At 41.6% G+C, this 25,426-nt stretch overlaps 1 protein-coding gene across 4 annotated transcripts in view; it reads left to right on the top strand.

The window, feature by feature from the left end:
* Positions 1 to 3,972: 3,972 nt before the first annotated feature.
* Positions 3,973 to 25,426, top strand: part of slc44a5b (solute carrier family 44 member 5b) — a 172,097-nt gene continuing 150,643 nt past the window's right edge. For 3 of the 4 annotated variants that reach the window (XM_034179641.1, XM_034179640.1, XM_034179638.1), the window contains exon 1: positions 3,974 to 4,214. In XM_034179641.1, coding sequence (XP_034035532.1) covers positions 4,178 to 4,214 — 37 coding nt within the window. In that variant the 5' untranslated portion in view covers positions 3,974 to 4,177. Of the gene's footprint in view, positions 4,215 to 25,426 lie in introns of all 4 variants that reach the window. The other variant, XM_034179639.1, reaches the window with a different exon arrangement.

The following is a 25,426-nucleotide window of genomic DNA, read 5'->3' as shown; positions in this document are numbered from 1 at the left end:
TGGCCTTCTCTGTACTTCTTCAACAGTATTCTCAGAGCAAACATTGCATCTGTGGTGCTCTTTCTCAGCATGAAACCATATTGCTGCTCACAGATCTTCACCTGTTTTCTAAGCCTAGCTTCTACTACTCTTTCCCATAACTTCATGCTGTGGATGATCAACTTTATGCCTCTGTAGTTACTGCAACTCTGTACATCATTTAATCATGTGTTTACAATCCTTTTTATTACGGAGCAGTTTGCAACTGTGTTGCGGGGTCATGTAACTACAGATTGTGACCCCACCTTACATGTTTAACACAGAGGCCTGCAAATTTATTGAAACTGAACCAGTTTATACTCAATGAACACACAACCCTTTCAAATCAGTATTGGTGCCAAACAGTTTGAGTTAAACCATTGTGATCTTGGGATGGACCTTTCAAGGTCACCGATCATATGCCCAAAGGGAAGCTGACGTATGACTTCCTATTAGTGTTTGAGTAACCACAGGTGTATATTTAACCACATGTCCTAACCATATAGAAGTTAATTAAGCCCTGTACAGGTCACGAGGCCCACTGGGCCAGTGCTTACCCACAGAGAACGTGGTGTGAAGTGAGTTAGAGTTTAAAGAAGGGATGTCAGCCCATCACAGGTTACTTCCCTAGCCACGGCTGAGTGGACTGGGCTAAAGCAACCCCAGTTTATGTATTTGCAATCCTACATAGAAGCACTGGGCCCATTTTATTTATTTATTTTTTTTACTTTATTATTTGAACCAACATCGAATCACTTCATTATTGCTCATTCAAGCATATTTGTTCCATATCAAATGATTTCAAGCTACTTTGTCCACATTTAATCTCTGTGTTGAGTTTTCCCCTCTCAGGCCATGAACTCATAATCTCTCAGATGGGAGGCACACTCTAAGAAATGAAACACAGGGGTTTTAAATGTAATTAATACTATTATTTTCAATATACTTGCAACTGTTAATTATAGGGATTTAAGTAATAATGTTTCATGTGATTTAATTAATTTCAACTACAATAATGTTTTGCACTTAATTGACAGTGTGGAAATAGTTACCTTAACTTTATCAATTAAATTCAATGTTTTATTTCTTAGAGTGCAGGCACTCTAACCACAAGGCTAAAACCCATGACCCACAGCATTTGTTGTCAGACTGTCTTTTTTTTTTTCCCTTTCTTTTTTTTTTTTGGTGTTGGGAAGTGAGGTTTTCTGAATACACATACTCAGCACTCCAGCTTGCCTCCATCACACACACACACGTTGGCCATGAGGAGCCTTGATCCCATGTAGATATGAAGAGCTTGTTCTAAGTTTATGAAAACTCACAGATTCTTTGTTGCAGGTAATTTATGCAGAAATGAACAAATGATAATGAATGCTATATCTTATTTTTGCTAATAAACACCCTTAAATCCTACACACTGTAACTTTAATGAGGCTTTCAAGGCAATTACTGCTCAGTTGCTTTGACTGAACAAAAACAAAAATCATGTTTAATTTAACCAGGATAGTTCCATTGAGATCAAGATCTCTTTTGCAAGGAAGACCTGGACAGTTTCCAATCACCTAACCTGCAAATGTGGCAGGGAACCCCTCCACACAGAAGGGCCACAGGTGGGAATTGATCCCATGCCTTTCTTGCTGAGACAACAGTGCTAACCACTAAGCCACTGTGCTGCCCATGTGAATGCTTTGGAACAGGAATTTCATTTGATTTTTTTTGTTTTGTCTCTCTCTGTCTCTCTCTTGGTCTTCAAGTGTGTTTGGATGGAAATCGATATAAATGATATGCTAATAATATGAGGGGAGATGGGCTGAAATTCTCAGTGAGGTAAATCAAGTTAACCAGCTGAGTTTCATAATTTGCTCAGTTAAATTTCCACAGTAGTGTTTGCCAAATGGAAAAAATGGGCAAAAATATGTTAGGAGTATTTTGAAACGTTATCACTGGCCTGATTGAAGGGTTTATTTATTTATTTTTAAGAATAAGAAAACCAATGCTACTTCTCATACGTACACGTCGAGAAAGAAAGTTGCACTTCCACAAACCTACCAGTTGGGGTCAGTGTTCTTCCACAGAGAGCTCAGTGTTGAAAGGCATGGAGAGACTTAAAGTCAAAAGCCATCAGAAATGACTGGCTTCAGCATTGTATTATCAGAAACTTAGAAATGTGCTGTGGGCTGACAAACGGGGGTTGATTCCACAAGTGTGCTTTAATGCATTTTGCGTATTATAGTGAAGCAGATAAGTATGATTTCTGGCCAGAATTGTTCACTTGGTGATGCAAGCATCAAATTTGGCATGAATGTTCTTCATAAATCAGTGTTTGAGAAAAAATGCGGGCCACTTGAAAATCCAATATGGCGGCCAGGTAGGGGGTCAATGAAGAATTACACAGGGGTCAAAATCTAAAAATGCTCCAATCATATTGAAAAGTATAACACATTATTTGTCTGATCATAAATATTCCAAAAAGGTATAGTTTGGACTATCTATGTCTGACTGTTATGGAGTTATGGGGTAAAAACAGCAAGAATGGTGACAAAGGTCAGTTTCATTTTCTATAGGGGTCAAAAGATAAAGTTGCATCAATTTTTGTAAAATGTGATGCAAATTATTGGTTGAGTTAATAGGGTTTTAAAAAGGAATAGTTTGCACCATGTGTCATGCTCAGTTGTCACGTTACAGGGTAACATCTATCACATGCCATAGAATTCAGTGGATGTTGACATTGTTTGACATTTACTTTGCAAACCAAGCATTCAACACAGTCAAAACTATTCCATTTATTAATCCTATTAGTTCAACCAATAATCTGCACCATGTTTTATCAAAATTGGGGCAACTTTATCTTTTGACTCCTGTACAAACTGAAATTGACCTTTGTCACCATTGTTGCTGTTTTGATCCCATAACTCCACATCATTCAGTCATAGATCATCCAAACTATACCTTTTTGCAATCTTTGTGACCAGACACATAATGTGGTATAGCTTTCAATATGATTGGAGCATTTTTAGATTTTGACCCCTGTGCAATTCTTCACTGACCCCTACCTGGCCGCCATATTGGAATTTCAAGTGGCCAGCACTTTTTCCTCAAACACTGATTTATGAAGAACATTCATGTCAAATCTGATGCTTGCATCACCAAGTGAAGGATTATTTCAGTTATCTGCTGCACTATAAAGTGTGAGCACTATTGCCTCACAACGTCACGGGATCAATTCCCACCTGTGGCCTTTCTGTGTGGAGTTTGCACGTTCACGTTTGTGTGTGCTCTGGCTTCCTCCCACTTCCAAAAACATACAGGTTTTGTTTTTTTCTGGCTTTTTTAATTGTTTGTTTTTTGTGTTTCTGGTATGGGTTTGTTTTGTTTTTTTGTTTGTTTTTCCCTGGCATTTTGGTTGTTTGTTTTTTGTTTGTTTTTAGTGTTTCTGATTTAGGTTTTGTTTTGATGTTTCCTGGCATTTTGTTTGTTTTTGCTGTTATTGTTGTTCTTGCGTTTATGTTTTCCCCAGGCGTTTTTTTTTAAGTTTTTCATGCTTCTGGTTTAGGTTTTTTTCACCTGCCATTTTTTTGTGTGTGTTGTGTGTGTGTGTGTTTCTGGTTTAGGTTTAGTTTTGTTTTTCCTGGTGTTTTTGTTTGTTTGCTTGTTTTTTTTTGTGTTTCTGGTTTAGGCTTTTTTTCCTGGCTTTTTAATGTTTCTGATTTAGGTTTTGCTTTTGTTGTTGTGTTTTAATGTTTCTGGTTCAGGTTTCGTTCTTGTTTTTTCCTGGTGTTTTTTATTGTTGGGTTTTTTATGTTTCTGGTTTAAGTTTTGTTTTCGTTTTTTCCAGGCGTTTTTTTTTTCAATAGTGTTTCTGTTTTTTTGCTGTTGTGTTTTTTTATGTTTCTGGTTTGGGTTTTATTTATTTTTCTCGGCTCACTGCGCAGCAGCGTTCCCTTTAAGAACGTTTTTGAATAATTAATGACGTCGGGCTGTAAACACGACTGACGCTCGGCTGCGTGGCCGAAGCATCTTCAGAGAAGAAGCAGAACTCACCAGGTTGCGTTTATCCTCTCGACGGAACCGCTAACAAACACTAAAACCTCGGTTCACCTCGACTCTCATATGCCGTCTCTAAAGCCAAGACGGTGCTGCGTCTGTCCTGCGAAGTACCATGGCTAGAAAGACGGACATCCCATCGTCTTACTATGGTGAGTCGGCTGCTCTTTGTTGGAAACGCCAACATATTTTTCTTCTGTCCTGTGGCAGAACGGGACATAACGTTATCTTTACTATCAGTTGTCTTTAGTGACCCCTAGCGGTGGTGTATGTTACCTGCATGCTCTGTAGCTAAACGCTTTTTTTGGCGGTGGCAAATGCGCAGCAGCTTTACTGTAAAGGTATTTTACGCTGGCGTTAGCAGCTAAAGATCGATGTTTGTGACTGTTTTAACACTTGACTTCACGTTACACTCCGGCGAAAGACGTGTGGTTGTTGACTTATTGTTTCTGCCGCAAAAGTGCGCACAACAATGGACTCTTAACAATAGCGTTGTCATTTTCCGCTTTACCTGCTCCACTTCTCGCCTTCAGTGAGGATAATTACGTTATAACGGCTGCAGTGGAGGCGGTGCGGATGGGAATAATGGTGAAAAGCAACGTCCTTTGTTCACGTTTTTAATAACAAAGGATTTATTGTCTGCAGGTGACATTTTTGCTGCTTGATGCGTCTGGATGTGGTTAATCCCTATGCATGTTTGTATCTGTGATACATCTTATTAAAGCCGTGCAGTCCTTTGCCAGCACAAAGGTGCCACACATACGGCAGTGCTTCCAAACAAAGAGACACCCACTGCTGATGTTAGGCACTGTACCTGGACTCTTCTTCTTCTACAACAATTGTTTCAGCGAATCATAGTTGCTTTTCTTCGTGTATTGCATTCAGTAAAAAAAAAAAAAAAAGACCTCTGATCTCATAATTACGAGATCTTTTCTGGTACTTACGAGATCATTTGTAATTATGAGATCTTGGGTCTAATTTTTTGAAATTATTATTATTTTTTAATCCAGTGAAAACTATAGGTATCGTCGGACATCTGGGTCCCTGATGCATGCGCACATAGCAACGCGCATAGTAACCAGCGAGACACTGAAAACAAGCGGCTCTTGTGCTCATTTCCTACTTGACGTCCAACGCACTCGTATCATTCTGCCACTTTTTTCTGCTTAATATAAACCAGGAGAAAGCCACAAACGTGTTGCAGTTGGCTCTACCAACCACGATAAGTTAAAAGATTGAAAAGTGCATTTTTCGAGCTCCCAAAGCGACACAAAAGTCCAGAGAGAAGGACAAATGGCTGGCTGCTATTGTAATGGAGGCCAGCAGGTGTCGCTGTTCAGATGTAGTTAGTAAACCTCACTCCCAACAGCTCAAAAGGATTCTCTGGTCACAAGGCCAGACCCCTGGGTTTTAGCCTTCTGGTTAGAGAGTCCGACTTCCATGCCGAGGATCGTGAGTTTGCATCCCAAGGGGAGCGAATGGGCGGAGTCATAACAACACAACGCAAAGTGCAGCCGCTACAATGGTGCCGTGACCCGGATGGGAGTGAGTTTGGGGGGTGAGTGTAACGGAGGCCAGCAGGTGTCGCTGTGCAGATGTAGTTAGTAAAACCTCACTCCCAACAGCTCAAAAGGATTGTCTGGTCACAAGGCCACAGCCCTGGATTTTAGCCTTCTGGTTAGAGAGTCCGACTTCCATGCTGAGGATTGTGAGTTTGCGTCCCGAGGGGAGCGAATGGGTGGAGTCATAACAACGCAACGCAGAGTGCAGCCGCTACACTATCAGCCCAGTAAATTAGGATGGTCATGGGAATAACGCCGCCGGATCGCTAGTTGGGATTGTTTATGGTCAGAACTACGCTGGTATCTCGTTTTTGAACCTCTGACTTTCGTTCTTGATTAATGAAAACATTCTTGGCAAATGCTTTCACTTTCATCCATTTTGCGCCGCTCCAAGAATTTCACCTCTAGCGGCACAATATGAATGCCCCTGGCCGTCCCTCTTAATCATTGCCCCAGTTCAGAGAAAGAAAACGCACAAATTAGAACCAGAGTCCTGTTCCATTATTCCTAGCTGGGGTATTCAGGCGACCGGGCCTGCTTTGAACACACTAATTTTTTCAAAGTGAATGTTTCGGACCCCTCGGGACACTCAGCTAAGAGCATCGAGGGGGCACCGAGAGACAGGGGCTGGGACAGATGGCAGCTTGCCTCGCGCTGGACCATCAGCTCGATCCCGAGATCCAACTACGAGCTTTTTAACTGCAGCAACTTTAACTGCAGCAACTTTTGCACACCTATCTAGGCTCTCCGCATACTCATACGCCATTTGGCATGACCACAGGCCTTTGCGAATAAACAGTGGTAAAGACAACTATATCAACAATGATTATGAGTGCACATACAGTTTGTTTTCAGCGGCGATCCAAAATGGCGGCCATAACTAAGCGGAAGTGACATAGGCCTGACCGTACCTATACCCTTCCGTACTTTTCATTTGGTCATTTAAAAAAAAAAAAAATCATCCAGTGTTCATGTAGTAGTTGATGTCTGTGTAGTATTAGACTAAAATACAGTCACGGGAAACAAATCTAGCTGAATTGAAAGTGAAATTATTTTCAGGTTGCTTTTAGTCATGGGGGGAAAAATGCGCTAATTTAGTTTTATTAAAACTAAAGTCCAGAATGTATCAGTGGAATTTACCCCATTGGTCTGAATATAATGTGACCCTGATTATGAGATGACCAACAACACTTTTTCATTAGATTTTTTTTTTTTTTTTTTAGAAAAAATACTTTTTGAAGACTAAATATCCTTGTTTCATAAATAAAATAGTTTTATTTGAAATTTATGCTCCAATCATCTATAGTCATGAACTTTGGGTAATTACTGAAATAAGGTCACAGAAACAAGTGGGAGAAATGAGATTTCTCCATGGAGTACCTGAGTTTACACTCCTGGGCTGGTTGAGAAGCTCAACTTTTCGGGAGGGACTCTGGGTAGAGCTGCTGCTTCTTCACATCGAAAGGAGCCAGCTGAGGTGGTTTGGGCACATGGTGACGATGCCCCCGGTCGTCTCCCTAGGGAGACCTTCCAGGCATATCCAAGTGGAAGATGGCCCCGGGGAAGACCCAGGACATGCTGGAGGGATTATATTTCCCAGTTGTCTTGGGAACACCTCGGGATCAACTGGGAAGAGTTACAGACTTGGCTGAGGATAGGGAAGCATGGAATGAGCTGCATGTTCTGCTGCCACTGTGACTTGGACCCAAATAAGTGGCTAAAATGAATGAATGAGTTTCTATGAAATATAATGCATTTATTTGAAATTGTACGAGGTCTGTTAGAAAAGTATCCAACCTTTTTATTTTTTTCAAAAACCTGATGAATTTGAATCACGTGTGCTTGCATGAGCCAACCTTGAACCTTCGTGCGCATGCGTGATTTTTTTCAGGCCTGTCGGTTGTATCATTTGCTTGTAAGTAGCCTTTGTGTGAGGATGGGTGGAGTCTCTCGTTTTTTCTTTGCAAGGAAATGGCGGAACAACTGGAGCAGCGCGACTGCATCAAATTTTGGCAGAAACTGGGTGACAGCCAGGTGGAAACCATTCGGATTATTCAGACGGCTTTCAGTGACGATCCTCTGGGCATCACACAGATTAAGGAGTGGTACAACCGGTTTAAAGACGGCTGCACAACGGGGGAGGGCGCGCCGCGCTCCGGGTGGCCATCAACATGCTGAAATGACCGGATCATTCCAAAGTGAACACTGTGATGATGTGGGACCGTCGTGTGACTATCCGAGAAACTGTGGAAGAGGTGGACATCAGCACTTTTTCGGCACATTCCACTGTGACAGAAGATTTTGCCATGAAAACAGTTGCAGCGAAATTCATCGACACGAAACTGATGGAGCAACAAAAGTGCCTCCGTGTTGAAGCCTCACAGGACATGTTGTAACATGCCCAGCTCTTCCACCATTCGGAAGATTCAGATGGCTTTCGGTGGCTTTTCAGTTGTGTGACTATTCAAGAAATTGTGGACGAGCTGGGCATGTCACATGTCCTATGAGACTTCAACACGGAGGCACTTTTGCTGCGCCATCAGCTTTGTGCCGATGAATTTCACTGCAACTCTTTTCATGGCAAAATCTTCTGTCACAGTGGAATGTGCTGAAAAAGTGCTGATGACCTCGTATGTAATTCACACAAGATAAATTCTGTATCTTTGGCCTGTGGCCCTCTTTTCAGATGAATTTATAGCTAAAGGGAAGAATTTAGGCACCTCTCTTTTTAAGGGGAAGGAAAATTAATAAAAAAAGGACAGATTTGTAAGATCCCTCATGATACAGGCTCTTGCAGCCACACCTGTTACAAGTACAAAACGAATCAGTGCAAGATTGTAGCAAATTTACATGCCTCGCATGGGGGACCAATATAATGTAACAAATTTACATTAATTTAATTATTTGGAATGAATGGTACCTCACATGGCAACCATAAAGATGTAACCAAATTGGTCAATTCTAGATCACCGATGCACCATAAGAATGTAGTGAATAAGCAGTTAAACTCCCAATTTGAATTACATTGGACTAGGCCCCATCTGATGAGTCACCAAAATAATTAACAATTTAGGGTTTAATACTTATTATTTAATTATTACTCAGGGCACCACCTATTTGAAGCATAGGTACTTTAATTTAAACATTCATTAATTCATTTGTCTCAATTGAATTAATCAGTCTCAATTGAATTAATCAGTCTCTGATCTGAAAGTCTGAATACTACAATACGATTAACCAAAGGTTTCCTTCTGAACACAAAATGAACCACTGCAGAAATATTTACAATTTATTTACAAGTATACAAGAAATGAACAGTTTACTGGCATTTTTGTGGACAGTGATTAAATCAGTTCATTCATGGAAACAATTTTCTTACTCATGAGACGTTGGAATAGAGGGAGAGATAGAGCTTAAAGACTTTAAGTAAATAAACCTGATTAGAATTTAGAGATGAAACCTGAAGCCAGTTATTAAGAAAAATCTTAAACAAACATGAATATGCTTAAAAGGAAGCCACTTTGTAAAAGCAAACCCTTTTCCTGGAACCTTTAACTGGGTCACTTAGCTGACACGTTGAAGAGGTGGTTCGGAGGGATCCGTCCGTCCGTCGTGCTCACTTGGGTCAAGGGGTTAACTCAGCGGTCTCCCCAGGCGATCCCAAAGGCTTGTGGCTGGCTTTACTGATAGGTTGGCCAGTGGTTTGAAATCAGCACTGTCGTCAGCTTGCAGGAAGTCAGAAGGTGGAAGGTGTTTGGTTTCTGGTAGCTTTTAAAAAGTTTGTTGGAACCAGATTAAAAGTCTTTGTGAATTTAGGAAAAAGTTAAAACTTTAAAAGCGTTGAGAAAACAAATTAGCCGACAGTAAACTGACGATCTGTAAATTCACTATTAATGTTGTGAGAGTGTAGGAACACGGACCCACAACAGGGGGCGCAAATGAACGGACAATGGAGGAAGTCAAATAACAACACTTTACTGTTGTGAATGAGCACAACAAACACGGCAGGTCACAATAGTATGCAATGAAGTCAATTTACAGAACGTGTCATGTGGGCAGGCTTGAAGATAAGAGATGTGTGTCCAAAGCAGAACCGGAACCACACAATTTCCTCCGCCACCGAACCCCGGGAATACTGGAGCCGCCAAGTCCCGAACTCCCAGGTGGCCACTGCCTCCGCTTGTCGGATCTGGTACTGCTGGCGAGGAACAAAAACAGTTAGATGTAGGTGTGTTTATACCCAGCAACACGTATGGTGGGAAATCCACCTCCACCTCTCGTCGAAAAGTCTGCTGTCAAAAAACACAAAGCAACAATATTCTTCTGTCGAAAAGACAACTTGATTGGCTGAGCTCGTTACCTCCTAAGCATAGCGATATCTCGGCAAAGAAGTGGAGATGTCGTCCTGTCGTCGTCCTCAAAGATTTATGGCCACGTCTTGTCGTGGGGGAAGTTTTGCAGTCTTGACAGGTTCTGGCCTTAGCATGAGGCCATAAAGGTGGGTTCTTCTGGCCTGGAGAAACTCAGATTCTGACATGAAGCCATTATAATGTCATGTAATTCATAATGAGTGAAAATTCACTAATAAAAAGGCAAGGGCTCCCCTTTGAAAACTTTGAATTACAGTTTTGTTTTGCTGTGAATCCCAGTGTTGGCCCATGCGGGATGTCTCCAAGCTTATCTTAAGATCTCCAGATGACTTAGGAATTTCTCAACTGAGAGGGAAAACACAGTCTTTGTCTGCAGTTCAAAACTCAGGTTTTCATTGAGACAGCATTAATTTATTTATTTAATTAGGGTGAATCAAGGCCATGCGCTTCAAGGTCCATGAAATACTGTGCACGATAATAGTAGAGTAGAAGCATGTTGTCCTTGTTTTTTCAATTATCTTTGATGTCTTTTTAATAGAATGCAGTGGGCTCCAAACCTGGGGTCTAAAGTTGCACTCTAGGCTCTATAGTTATCCTAACCATAGGTGACATTGTATCCGAGGGCTCTCTTCAAGATGGTGATCGTTCCCTTAATTGCAGACAACTGCACTTCATGTGCGCTTGGGTGACCAGGGATTGCCTCAAGGTATTTCTTCAGGTTCTTCATCAGGCCTGTTGCCCCCACCACAACTGGGATGATATCAATGTCTTTCAATGACCATGTTGTTCGTAGGTCATTTTTCAGGTCTTGGTATTTCGTGATCTTTCCCCTTTCCGCTCGACTCAGGCCATAGTCATTGGGGACTGTTACATCGATGATTTTGGCTGTTTTCTCTTGCTTGTTCCAGATGACAATATCAGGTTTGATTGCACCACCTTCGATATGTCTTCCTGCTGGGATCTATTTGTCTTATGGCCCAGTCACACGGCACTTAATGAAGGGTGACGAAGACCTGAAAAAACAAGAAATCTGGACCTTCGTTGACTGTCGTTGGCATTGTTTAACCTTCGCGCAGCCTCGTTCCTGCAGCAGGCGCTTCGTCAGGATTTTTAAACTTGAAAATTTTGAATGAAGGGCAACGAAAACCTCAATTCGTCTGTGTCTCGTTTTGCTGTCATTCTTGACGTTTTTTAATCGTTTGTGTAGTTTTTGTAACGTTATTGTTTAATTTGACTTCGTTGGAGCAGCTGAACGTTTTCACACAGTGCAGAAGCCGGTTTGTGAGCACTGAGGCTGCTGCTGCGTTCATGTACATCGGAAATTACAGGGCAAACTCAGCCTGCTTGCTTGGATTTTTTTATCTTTGTGGGGGGGTTCAGCTTCAGTGGGCTCAGGCACCTTACATAGGCCAAAATTAATCTTTTGTGTGGATATAATTAATTATTTTGCCACAAGCAACTGTTGAATTTGAAACAAAAAAGTTGTGTAATTTCTGACGGTACTTGAATGCAGCATCAGCGGCAGCAGGAGCTCCTGCGTGCGCTTATTATTTTTATTAAATATAACAGTCTGAGTGTAGGAATGACAATCCAGTCCTTCTGTACATGTGGCAACAGGTAGATGAATCAAAATGATGATAAAGAGTTGTTCTGGAAGGCAGAATTCACGCTGTGGATCAGTGATCAGCTGGTGGAATAACCGCACGTGAGTCAGTGCGCGCGTTCACACGAACTGATTAATTTACTGCTCTGATATATTCAATCATCTTTACATTTATATTTATATTTATTCTCCCTTTTGACAGTTTTCTGTTATAAATAAATATATATGGCTTAGAAGATAATACTGTGATACAGCAGTGACCATGGCGCACTTTTTTTTTTTTTTTTTATTGGAGGAAGACGGAGCGCGCAGCGTGTCAACAGACAGTGTGGATTCTGATAATGATGGACATGATCCCTCTTTTGTTCTGGACTGATGTGCACACAGATCTCCACAGATTCTGTTTGCAGTTTCTCCAGCACTTGGCGCTATGAGCTCCGTCCCAGCGCCGAGTCCTGGAACGCAGAGACGCAGACACACACTGCTCCAGCAGTGGCTCCAGGTGCGTTTCATCAAGATCGTGAGCTTCGGTTTTAAGTTCCTCTTTCGTCCCTTTTGCGCTCTTGCTTCGCAGACTGTTTGGTGATAAAAGCTCTTTCGTCCACCTTTTCTCAATGAATTGTGACGTTTTTTACTTTTTCCCTTCGTTCAGGAATCGTCGTGTGCCGTGTGACTGGGCCATTAGAAGACAGTTACTTTTCCCTTGGATGAGACTGGTGCTGGCTCATGCTCCCAGATGTTTTCTGTGACTTGCATCTCCGGTTCCTTGCATACTTTCCAGTGAAGCTATTGACAGATCTTGTTGTGTCTGGACATATAATGTCCGTCTGCCATGAGGATCTGGCATGCTGATGTTAGATGGTTTACACTCTCAACAGCTGTATGACAGAATCGGCATTTATCGTTTTGTGAGATCCCTGCCATTTTTTTGAAGCCATTTGTTAGAAGTCCCTGATCTTGTGCTCCAATCAGAATTCTTTCTCCATCAAAAGCAAGTTCTCCATTTTTTAGCCACTGCATTGATCCAACTTCGTCAATGTATTCCTTTTCTAGTTCTTTTTGGAATCGTCCAGCCCTTTTGTGCTGTTTCCGTCTTTCCACTTGATGTTTTCCTTCTCTTTTGCTGTCTTGTTCTCTGGTCTGTCTTGCAAATTTTGTTGCAGGCGTCAGATTGTTGCTTTCTCTCTTGTAGAAGTTCTCCGCCAAAGTTTTTTGCCAGTTTGGTGATTGAGGTCTGTTCAGATAAGGTCTTCTCATGGTGTTGTGCGACCTTTTTCATGATTTCTTCTTCAGAGCTCTTTAAGTACTGTCCAATACTTATCGATGCTCTGTAGGCCTGGTTGATTTCAGTGAGACCCAGACTGTCTTCTCTGCGAGGGAGATATATTCTGGCCATGCACAAACTGTGTGTGAGTAAGAGATAAAGGAAATGGTTTCTTAAAATGTAGCACTGGAACCACTTCCCTTTATTTATTTTTAATGCATTATACAACAACTGCAAGTACTTTGGCAGTTTTCACTTGTTCCTGCAACTTCATTGCAAAAAAAGAAAAAGCCAACAGACAACAACTAAAACAGCCTGAAAACATTACAACTTGCATTGCAGTCTTTTTAGAAAAGCTGCCACAACATCATAAAATACTAAGTGCAGTAGCTTATGATGAAAATTAAAAATGAGGAAAAAAAGCTGTGCATTCCATTCAGGAAAGGTAAACTTGTTGCACTCAATTGTACATTGCAAAATTCATTGATTGAATGGGGATTACATCAAATCACAAGGGGACTTCAAAGTCTTACCCCATGGAGTCCCAGGGACTTCAAATTTCCAAACCCCAAATTGAACCCTGAACATTCTCTTTCTGGAGCCATGAGCATCTCACTCTGACCTTTTAAACAATTACAAGTGCTTCAAGAAGCAGAAATAACAGCCTAAAAGCTTCATTTGGTTAGGGATGCACCGATTCACATTTTTCACTTCCAGTCTGATCCCAAAACATGAATTTGGATATCCGCTGATACCAATATTATTGCGACACCAGAGCTCTGTTTGCTTTAATATTATTATTATTATTATCATTATTGATGATTGTATATGAGGATATTTTGTATCCCCAGTTATACAGCTTCATGATAAAGTGGTTTCGAGAAGGATTTTCTTAGAAACAACACCTGAATATTCAGCTCCAATTTGCCAGAAGGTACATCTAAGACGCCCGATTTTCCGGATGCCCCCTGGACGCCTTGCTGGAGAGGTGTTCCGGGCACGTCCCATCGGGAGGAGGCCCCAGGGAAGACCCAGGACACGCTGGAGGGACTATGTCTCTCGGCTGGCTTGGGAACGCCTCGGGGTTCCCCTGGAGGTGCTGGGGGAGGTGTGTGTGGATCGGGAGGTCTAGGCGGCTTTGCTTGAGCTGCTGCCCTCCCCAGGCGATCCCAAAGGCTTGTGGCTGGCTTTACTGATAGGTTGGCCAGTGGTTTGAAATCAGCACTGTCGTCAGCTTGCAGGAAGTCAGAAGGTGGAAGGTGTTTGGTTTCTGGTAGCTTTTAAAAAGTTTGTTGGAACCAGATTAAAAGTCTTTGTGAATTTAGGAAAAAGTTAAAACTTTAAAAGCGTTGAGAAAACAAATTAGCCGACAGTAAACTGACGATCTGTAAATTCACTATTAATGTTGTGAGAGTGTAGGAACACGGACCCACAACAGGGGGCGCAAATGAACGGACAATGGAGGAAGTCAAATAACAACACTTTACTGTTGTGAATGAGCACAACAAACACGGCAGGTCACAATAGTATGCAATGAAGTCAATTTACAGAACGTGTCATGTGGGCAGGCTTGAAGATAAGAGATGTGTGTCCAAAGCAGAACCGGAACCACACAATTTCCTCCGCCACCGAACCCCGGGAATACTGGAGCCGCCAAGTCCCGAACTCCCAGGTGGCCACTGCCTCCGCTTGTCGGATCTGGTACTGCTGGCGAGGAACAAAAACAGTTAGATGTAGGTGTGTTTATACCCAGCAACACGTATGGTGGGAAATCCACCTCCACCTCTCGTCGAAAAGTCTGCTGTCAAAAAACACAAAGCAACAATATTCTTCTGTCGAAAAGACAACTTGATTGGCTGAGCTCGTTACCTCCTAAGCATAGCGATATCTCGGCAAAGAAGTGGAGATGTCGTCCTGTCGTCGTCCTCAAAGATTTATGGCCACGTCTTGTCGTGGGGGAAGTTTTGCAGTCTTGACAGGTTCTGGCCTTAGCATGAGGCCATAAAGGTGGGTTCTTCTGGCCTGGAGAAACTCAGATTCTGACATGAAGCCATTATAATGTCATGTAATTCATAATGAGTGAAAATTCACTAATAAAAAGGCAAGGGCTCCCCTTTGAAAACTTTGAATTACAGTTTTGTTTTGCTGTGAATCCCAGTGTTGGCCCATGCGGGATGTCTCCAAGCTTATCTTAAGATCTCCAGATGACTTAGGAATTTCTCAACTGAGAGGGAAAACACAGTCTTTGTCTGCAGTTCAAAACTCAGGTTTTCATTGAGACAGCATTAATTTATTTAATTAGGGTGAATCAAGGCCATGCGCTTCAAGGTCCATGAAATACTGTGCACGATAATAGTAGAGTAGAAGCATGTTGTCCTTGTTTTTTCAATTATCTTTGATGTCTTTTTAATAGAATGCAGTGGGCTCCAAACCTGGGGTCTAAAGTTGCACTCTAGGCTCTATAGTTATCCTAACCATAGGTGACATTGTATCCGAGGGCTCTCTTCAAGATGGTGATCGTTCCCTTAATTGCAGACAACTGCACTTCATGTGCGCTTGGGTGACCAGGGATTGCCTCAAGGTATTTCTTCAGGTTCTTCATCAGGCCTGTTGCCCCCACCACAACTGGGATGATATCAATGTCTTTCAATGACCATGTTGTTCGTAGGTCATTTTTCAGGTCTTGGTATTTCGTGATCTTTCCCCTTTCCGCTCGACTCAGGCCATAGTCATTGGGGACTGTTACATCGATGATTTTGGCTGTTTTCTCTTGCTTGTTCCAGATGACAATATCAGGTTTGATTGCACCACCTTCGATATGTCTTCCTGCTGGGATCTATTTGTCTTATGGCCCAGTCACACGGCACTTAATGAAGGGTGACGAAGACCTGAAAAAACAAGAAATCTGGACCTTCGTTGACTGTCGTTGGCATTGTTTAACCTTCGCGCAGCCTCGTTCCTGCAGCAGGCGCTTCGTCAGGATTTTTAAACTTGAAAATTTTGAATGAAGGGCAACGAAAACCTCAATTCGTCTGTGTCTCGTTTTGCTGTCATTCTTGACGTTTTTTAATCGTTTGTGTAGTTTTTGTAACGTTATTGTTTAATTTGACTTCGTTGGAGCAGCTGAACGTTTTCACACAGTGCAGAAGCCGGTTTGTGAGCACTGAGGCTGCTGCTGCGTTCATGTACATCGGAAATTACAGGGCAAACTCAGCCTGCTTGCTTGGATTTTTTTATCTTTGTGGGGGGGTTCAGCTTCAGTGGGCTCAGGCACCTTACATAGGCCAAAATTAATCTTTTGTGTGGATATAATTAATTATTTTGCCACAAGCAACTGTTGAATTTGAAACAAAAAAGTTGTGTAATTTCTGACGGTACTTGAATGCAGCATCAGCGGCAGCAGGAGCTCCTGCGTGCGCTTATTATTTTTATTAAATATAACAGTCTGAGTGTAGGAATGACAATCCAGTCCTTCTGTACATGTGGCAACAGGTAGATGAATCAAAATGATGATAAAGAGTTGTTCTGGAAGGCAGAATTCACGCTGTGGATCAGTGATCAGCTGGTGGAATAACCGCACGTGAGTCAGTGCGCGCGTTCACACGAACTGATTAATTTACTGCTCTGATATATTCAATCATCTTTACATTTATATTTATATTTATTCTCCCTTTTGACAGTTTTCTGTTATAAATAAATATATATGGCTTAGAAGATAATACTGTGATACAGCAGTGACCATGGCGCACTTTTTTTTTTTTTTTTTATTGGAGGAAGACGGAGCGCGCAGCGTGTCAACAGACAGTGTGGATTCTGATAATGATGGACATGATCCCTCTTTTGTTCTGGACTGATGTGCACACAGATCTCCACAGATTCTGTTTGCAGTTTCTCCAGCACTTGGCGCTATGAGCTCCGTCCCAGCGCCGAGTCCTGGAACGCAGAGACGCAGACACACACTGCTCCAGCAGTGGCTCCAGGTGCGTTTCATCAAGATCGTGAGCTTCGGTTTTAAGTTCCTCTTTCGTCCCTTTTGCGCTCTTGCTTCGCAGACTGTTTGGTGATAAAAGCTCTTTCGTCCACCTTTTCTCAATGAATTGTGACGTTTTTTACTTTTTCCCTTCGTTCAGGAATCGTCGTGTGCCGTGTGACTGGGCCATTAGAAGACAGTTACTTTTCCCTTGGATGAGACTGGTGCTGGCTCATGCTCCCAGATGTTTTCTGTGACTTGCATCTCCGGTTCCTTGCATACTTTCCAGTGAAGCTATTGACAGATCTTGTTGTGTCTGGACATATAATGTCCGTCTGCCATGAGGATCTGGCATGCTGATGTTAGATGGTTTACACTCTCAACAGCTGTATGACAGAATCGGCATTTATCGTTTTGTGAGATCCCTGCCATTTTTTTGAAGCCATTTGTTAGAAGTCCCTGATCTTGTGCTCCAATCAGAATTCTTTCTCCATCAAAAGCAAGTTCTCCATTTTTTAGCCACTGCATTGATCCAACTTCGTCAATGTATTCCTTTTCTAGTTCTTTTTGGAATCGTCCAGCCCTTTTGTGCTGTTTCCGTCTTTCCACTTGATGTTTTCCTTCTCTTTTGCTGTCTTGTTCTCTGGTCTGTCTTGCAAATTTTGTTGCAGGCGTCAGATTGTTGCTTTCTCTCTTGTAGAAGTTCTCCGCCAAAGTTTTTTGCCAGTTTGGTGATTGAGGTCTGTTCAGATAAGGTCTTCTCATGGTGTTGTGCGACCTTTTTCATGATTTCTTCTTCAGAGCTCTTTAAGTACTGTCCAATACTTATCGATGCTCTGTAGGCCTGGTTGATTTCAGTGAGACCCAGACTGTCTTCTCTGCGAGGGAGATATATTCTGGCCATGCACAAACTGTGTGTGAGTAAGAGATAAAGGAAATGGTTTCTTAAAATGTAGCACTGGAACCACTTCCCTTTATTTATTTTTAATGCATTATACAACAACTGCAAGTACTTTGGCAGTTTTCACTTGTTCCTGCAACTTCATTGCAAAAAAAGAAAAAGCCAACAGACAACAACTAAAACAGCCTGAAAACATTACAACTTGCATTGCAGTCTTTTTAGAAAAGCTGCCACAACATCATAAAATACTAAGTGCAGTAGCTTATGATGAAAATTAAAAATGAGGAAAAAAAGCTGTGCATTCCATTCAGGAAAGGTAAACTTGTTGCACTCAATTGTACATTGCAAAATTCATTGATTGAATGGGGATTACATCAAATCACAAGGGGACTTCAAAGTCTTACCCCATGGAGTCCCAGGGACTTCAAATTTCCAAACCCCAAATTGAACCCTGAACATTCTCTTTCTGGAGCCATGAGCATCTCACTCTGACCTTTTAAACAATTACAAGTGCTTCAAGAAGCAGAAATAACAGCCTAAAAGCTTCATTTGGTTAGGGATGCACCGATTCACATTTTTCACTTCCAGTCTGATCCCAAAACATGAATTTGGATATCCGCTGATACCAATATTATTGCGACACCAGAGCTCTGTTTGCTTTAATATTATTATTATTATTATCATTATTGATGATTGTATATGAGGATATTTTGTATCCCCAGTTATACAGCTTCATGATAAAGTGGTTTCGAGAAGGATTTTCTTAGAAACAACACCTGAATATTCAGCTCCAATTTGCCAGAAGGTACATCTAAGACGCCCGATTTTCCGGATGCCCCCTGGACGCCTTGCTGGAGAGGTGTTCCGGGCACGTCCCATCGGGAGGAGGCCCCAGGGAAGACCCAGGACACGCTGGAGGGACTATGTCTCTCGGCTGGCTTGGGAACGCCTCGGGGTTCCCCTGGAGGTGCTGGGGGAGGTGTGTGTGGATCGGGAGGTCTAGGCGGCTTTGCTTGAGCTGCTGCCCCCGTGACCCGACTCCAGATAAAGTGGAAGAAAATGGATGGATGGATGGTACATCTAAGATGCAAACTTAGATTTGATGTTTTGGTGAAAGAATTCAATAATTATATTTATTGTTGGGTCAGTGGCTGGAGTTTCATCTCTTGAACACTAGATGGCACACCCGCTCTGAATACATGAAGCGTTTTCAGGACGGTCACAGAGCATTTCCTTATTTACAAAACTCAACATGAAGCCACCAAAAAAATTAATAAACCTACTTAATTTACTCATATTTTAAGTCAGTCTGGGAGAAGCGTCTCATGCTGGCTGATTTTGTTTTTGTGCTCCGGTTAAAAAAAATCCTTGCATTATTTTTAAATAATGCCACATTAAGAAAAAAAGCACCACATTAAACATTAAATTTCTAAAATGTTTGATTCAGGTGGCCTGTCCAACTCTCTGTTCAGCGGCTTTGTAAATATTTCACGTTGCTGTCTTTGGTTTGCGGTGCTCAGGCTTCTGTCAGCGACAGAACTTTTCAGGGTTTAATTGCTAACTGTGTAAAGGACCTTCCAACGGAGGCATCTCAGTCTCACATACAGCACTCACTCCTCGTCTCATGCCTCCATTCAGAAACCCTCTCCCTTCTTCTGCAGCAAACGGAGCACCAAAGGCAGTACTTGTAGTTCACAGACGTTTCACAGAGTTTTCCTATATCGGAAAATTCCGATCCGTGTATTATGTTGGTATCGGAAGCTGATACCGATACTGGATCTGATCAGCCCCATCCCTACATTCAAGCAATTCATAATGTTGAAATTGAACCAACAACCGGTTCATGGTGTGTATAGATCGATCCAAGGGTCCCAAATGTAGCCATATTGTTTACTTTTAATCTGGTTTCTGATTTATATCAGTGAATTGTTATACTGCTTGTATTTGATGTTTGGACAGAAATGTGAATTTTGTTGACCTCTGTTGTTTTAGCCTACCTTTCTTTCCATTTTGCAACGCATATTGCAAAACGCATCATTATCACTTAGATGCATCATATCACTGGTTTCTGGCCAAATCCTGATAGCTACTGTATATATAAATGAACAGCAGCAGTGTGTCAAAGATGTCACAATCACTCTGTGATAAAGACAGCTCTTGTGGCTTGTGTCTCAGATCTCATGACTCCAGCACTCTGCCAATCATGACTGCAGCATGTCAGCTGTACTTTATTCTCAAGTCTCTCTGTAAACACACAGCTCTATCATGGCCTTCAAAACCCATCACTCCCTCTTCATAAGTTCAAGCAGATCTTTTGAAGTGCACATTAAATCTGGTGTTAGAGTAACTCTGTAGTACATAAACAACTTGCTGTCGCTGTGGAGTGAACCACAATGTAGCACTTTTAAACTGTTAGTTGTATTTTATTGACATATTCAGTGGTCATTTCTCTGTAATTTCTTCTGCTGCAGCAAATAAAACATGATTCTCCAGAGAATTGGAGTTAAGAACTTTAATTAAGGATAATAATTTTGCCTTAAATGCACTGAATGACTTCACTCTTAAAGCATGGGATAATATTACAGTGGCTCCCTGTGTTGAGGCCAGCTACATTGTATTTTATTTGGTTTGTTTGTTTTGTGGTTTTCCTCCTTCACTTAGGCTGGTGTGTGTGAGAAAACTGAGCAGAGAGATTGACATGGTTATATTCTGGATTAGCATCCTCCAGATGGATTCCAACAGCCTAATTACATAATTGATTAGGGAAGATGTAGACAGATTATCACAACTGCTGTCTCTCTGTGCATGTTTTAATTGTCGATATAGGTTTGTGAAAGACAAATACCCTCACAGTTACCAGTAAAGCCCCGGTCACAACCCACCGTGCGTTTTTTTTTCACCGTACGTTTGCTGCGGATGCACTCATTCATTAAAAAAGTCTCCTTTAACAGTGGAATATCCGGATAAAATGCTGAAACTGGCTTCTTCTGAAACTTCTCTGTTCTCTCACGATGTCCTGGATCAATAGAGCCTGAAATGTGGAGGTTTTCAGCTTGAAACAGGCTGACGACGGCGCCTGGGAGCGCTGCACGACGTCCCGCTCCGTGGGAAGTCCTTAAAGCGACAGTATCACCTCAAAATGTCTCATCAGCCGTTAAAATTTTCACTGAAAACATCTTAATTTTTCAAACCGTGTCCACTTCGATGTGCCTCACAGGTTTAGAAAAAATTTTGATCAAACAAAGCGCCAGTCTCTCAGCAACTTCTCAGACAAAGGAATTCCGACGAGGGGCTGGACGACTCCTCCCACAAGGAGTGCTCACAGGCGAATGACGTCACCGACAGGCGTGGAAAAACTCACGCATGCGCACGAGGGTTCAAGCATGTCTGACGTAAAAACATATGAATGAAATCCATATAGTTTTTGAAAAAAAATAAAAAGGACCTATACTTTGACAGACCTCGTATTACTGCAATCTTAGTATTACTGAGAATTCATCTGTGCACCAGAAGGGCAATTGTTTTAAACAGATTTCTGGACAGTTTGAACATGAAACACGTAATTATTACCTAAACTTAGCTTTCCATTTTTAAAAATAATTAGAACAATGAAAACAAGGAACATTTTTTTTTTTTTTTTTTTTTGCTTATTGTCCCAACTTAAAACAGTCCAGTGTCCAATGTTTAAATAATGTTCATTCATTTTCTGTACCCACTTATTCCAATTAAGGGTCACAGGAAGGCTGGAGACTGTCCCAGCATTCACTGGACAAGAGGTGTGGTACACACTGGATAGGCCACCAGTCCCATCGCAGGACCACATGTAGACACACAAACACATTCATATGCTCTCGCACACCTACAGTTAAATTAGAGTCACTGATTCATATAACCTGTCTTTGGAAGTGAGAACAAGCCAGAGTTCCTGGAGGGAACCCACACATACAATGTGGAGAATATGCAAACTCCACACAGAAAGGAGCAGGCGGAAGTGATCCCAGGACCTTCCTGCTGTGAAGCAACAGTGCTAACCACTTAAAAATTATTCAATTAAATTATAATATGAACAGTAATAATGAATAAAAATAGTCTTGAAAGGGAGGGGGGGTGCCATTGTAATCTGTGGAGAGAGCAGAGAGCAGGTTGAGACTAGCCTGGAGACATGGAGATATGCTCTGGAGAGAAGGGGAATGAAAGTCAGAGTAAGACTGAGTACACGTGTGTGAATGAGAGGGGTCTCGGTGGAATAGTGTGGTTACAAGGAGTAGAGGTGCTGAAGGTAGATGAGTTTAAATTCTTGGGGTCACCTATACAAAGTAATTCAAAATGTGGTAGAGAGGTGAGGAAGAGTACAGGCAGGGTGGAGTGGGTGAAGAAAGGTGGCAGGAGTAATTTGTGATAGATGGACATCTGCAAGAATGAGAAGGGAAAGTTTATAAGAGGGTACTGAGAGCAGCTGTGCTGTATGGCTTAGAGGCAGTGGCACAAGCAAAAAAGACAGGAGGTAGAGCTGAAGACGCTGCCATTTTCTTTGGTGGTGACGAGGATGTACAGGATTAGGGATGAACATATCAAAGGCACAGCACAAATAGGATGGTTTGGAGACAAAGTCAGAGAGGTGAGATTGACATGGTTTGGACATAGGCAGAGGACGGACCCAGGGTATATAGGGAGAAAGATGCAGAAGACAGGGGGAGATGGAAACATTTCATCTGCTTTGGCGACCCGTAATAGGAGCAGCCAAAAAAAGAAATTATTTACTTTTTTTTTTTACATTTATTTTTTGAAAGTTGATCATATGCCAGGTTTAAATTTCAGTGAATTTTGTGTATGAAAATGCACCCAATCTTACCATTTCAAGTTAAATTTCAAAATTTTCTCCTTCCCCCACCTCAGTCACTTCACTCATTCTCTTCAAAGGATTCACTTATTTTAAATTTTGCCAATGACATACCATTGTATCTGAATACAGTGATTGAGCTGAGACCGTGGCCCGCTTCAGTAATGCAATAAACATCCGAAGTAACGCATTCTTCTTACCTCTAATGCATCCAAAAGCCTCATTGATGCTGTAGCCCTCGACATTAATGGTTGTCAGTTGTTCAGTTCAAGTAAAAATGTGATTGGAAAACGCACATCCCCTATAACTTTACCCAAATATGCAAAGTGCACATCTCGGGCCGCGCGGTGCATTATGGGTACGCTAAATTTTTCGGCTACCAATCCACATGCTATGATGGCGGAAAGCAGCGAGGAGTGCTATGATTTAGATCATTTCAACCGCTGGAAAGTTGACGATTTAAAGCGTTTTTGTCAGCTCCGTGGATTGCCTGTTACAACCAGGACTACGTACGGCAGTGGACAGAAACGGAAAGAAGAGTTGGCTGCCCTTGCGTACACTGCATCATTACAGAAACTACCGTTGGTGCCGACGAAGGAGGAAGAGAGAGCTGCTGTCGAAAATGACCAGTCTTTGTTGATAGTTGGAGACAAACAAATTTCTGATCCCTTGAAGGCAACTGATGGATGGTTAGGCAAAGTCCAGAGTCTGAAACTGTGGATATTGCAGAATATTTGCTAAGCAGGAATGAGAAATCGCTACTCCTCTGACTTCGTAATGACTACAAGGAAGGTGGGTCTCGCATATAACCTCTTTGGTGTCACGTTTGTTTTGATAAGTTGACAGACATACAGTGATATGTGCATGCATGCATTTTGTTTATAGAACATGTCAGTTTTACAATATTACACGCCACGTCATTCATGGCGCGACATTACAGTAGGGCTGCAGCTATCAAATATTTTTGGAATCGAATATTCTATCGATTATTTTTTTAATTGAGTAATCGGATAAAAATTACCTTTGTGTTTTTAAACAATATCCGTAGTGGCAGGGCTCTCCCTAAGCACTGGCACAATGTTGCTGTGCCATCATGCAGATTTTTAAGTTTAGGGTGTTCCCTCTCTCTCTGTTTTGCCGGGTTATTATTTATGTTTTCATATTAAGTTTTAGAGCTTTGCCAAACCATAAGCCCAGGCAGTCTATGAAATCTTCAGTGTGCATTCTTTTTTCCTTCTTATTGCATATTTCATTTGCACTTTTTATTACTGTGATTTATTCAGTGTTTAGTGTATATTTATAGATGCTGTACAGAGTGTAGCTCAAACCAAAGTCAAATTCTTTGTTTTCTGTGGATACTTGGCGAATAAGCCTTTGAAAAACGCTGTGGATTGCAGCATTTCCATAAAAGCTGCCTGTTGATAAAAACTCTTACCAAATCTGAATTAAAGCTTTTTTTTAATCATTAAACATGACTCATGTAAATTGCATGTCCTTTCGCTTCATCTGCGGAGGTGGAGAAAGGCTAGTGGAGCAAAACGTGTTTTTTTTTTTTTTTTTTTTTTTTTTTTTTTGATATATACAAAGACCCTGCTTCACTTTAAATGCGCAATAAGTCCGTTTCAGACGATCCGCACGGACCCTTTCTCTTAAAAGGCTTTATTTTACTCAGCGTGTGGCTTTGTAAACTTGTAGCAGCATCGCCTGCTACATTGATTAGCGCTATGGTCGTCTTCTGTATTTTTTGTGGGAGCGTTACAGCACCACATACAGGCCTGGTGTATGTACTACAGCTTTAAACGAACTTTGCCTCAAACATTTTTTGTATTCAAATTACTCGATGAATCGTTTCAGCCCTACATTACAGTCATAAGCTGATGCACAAAAACGGCGCCATCAACCACATTATAATTCAGCATAGTTTCAGGATATTGACAAAATAAATGTGTGCAAGAAACTTACAATTTTAGTCCGTCTTTTACGTCCATCTGGATCTTTCTTTTCTGTGGGGAAATTGTGTAGAATGAACAGAGGTTTACAACCACATTTCTTCTTCTTTCCCTCTTTGTGTGGACTCGGCGGAGCTTTGCAATCGTGTGTTTTCAGCCAACTTTCAAGCCTATAAATTCCGTTCCAGCATTTGAAAACAGCACAATGCGCACCTGTCATTATTGTATGCATCGCTTAAGGCTTAAAGCCTTTGAAACAATCCCTATAAGTCTTAACTTTTACAGTGTGCTAATGCTACTGTATACGAAATTCAATGATAGCGGTGTGAGTTTGGTAGTTGGAATTTTTGCCCCCATTTGACCCACACATGCACAGATGTGTTGTGCACTTTGCTTATTGAACAAGTCAAAATTTCTTTCTGAAGTGGTCAAATTATGTGTATTTTTTCTTTTCTTTACGAGTTTTGGAGTTTTCCTGATTGATGCATACAGACTGCCTCCGGTGGATCAGCACGCAGGTGAACTGTGGATTATTTGCAAAGTTCACATACTGTTAAGTATGATTTTTGTGTAACAGTGTCTTGTTTTTAAAGTAATAACTGCATTTATGGAGAGTTCCGGGGGTCACGTGACCAGGATGGCAGCTTAGAAGAGAAGCTCCGACACCGTGTGTTAGTTTTCAACAAATAACCCTAACAAATTACCAACAGTTTTAGAGAAACGACAAAAAACTGCTATGTCAAAGAACACCGCTGTGAAAGAGTGTGAAATCTTCACTCGTGGACGTAAAACAACCTCAAAAACAACTACTTTGTGCCCCTCGACTAGCACGGGTGCTAGCACAGAGAGCGCAGCTAGCATGGGCAGCATTGAGGATGTAATGGAGGAGCTCAGGTCACTTTGGT

Source organism: Thalassophryne amazonica, chromosome 10, assembly GCF_902500255.1.
Source record: "Thalassophryne amazonica chromosome 10, fThaAma1.1, whole genome shotgun sequence".
Classification (NCBI taxonomy): Eukaryota; Metazoa; Chordata; class Actinopteri; order Batrachoidiformes; family Batrachoididae; genus Thalassophryne; species Thalassophryne amazonica.
This window is presented reverse-complemented; position numbering and strand designations above follow the sequence as displayed.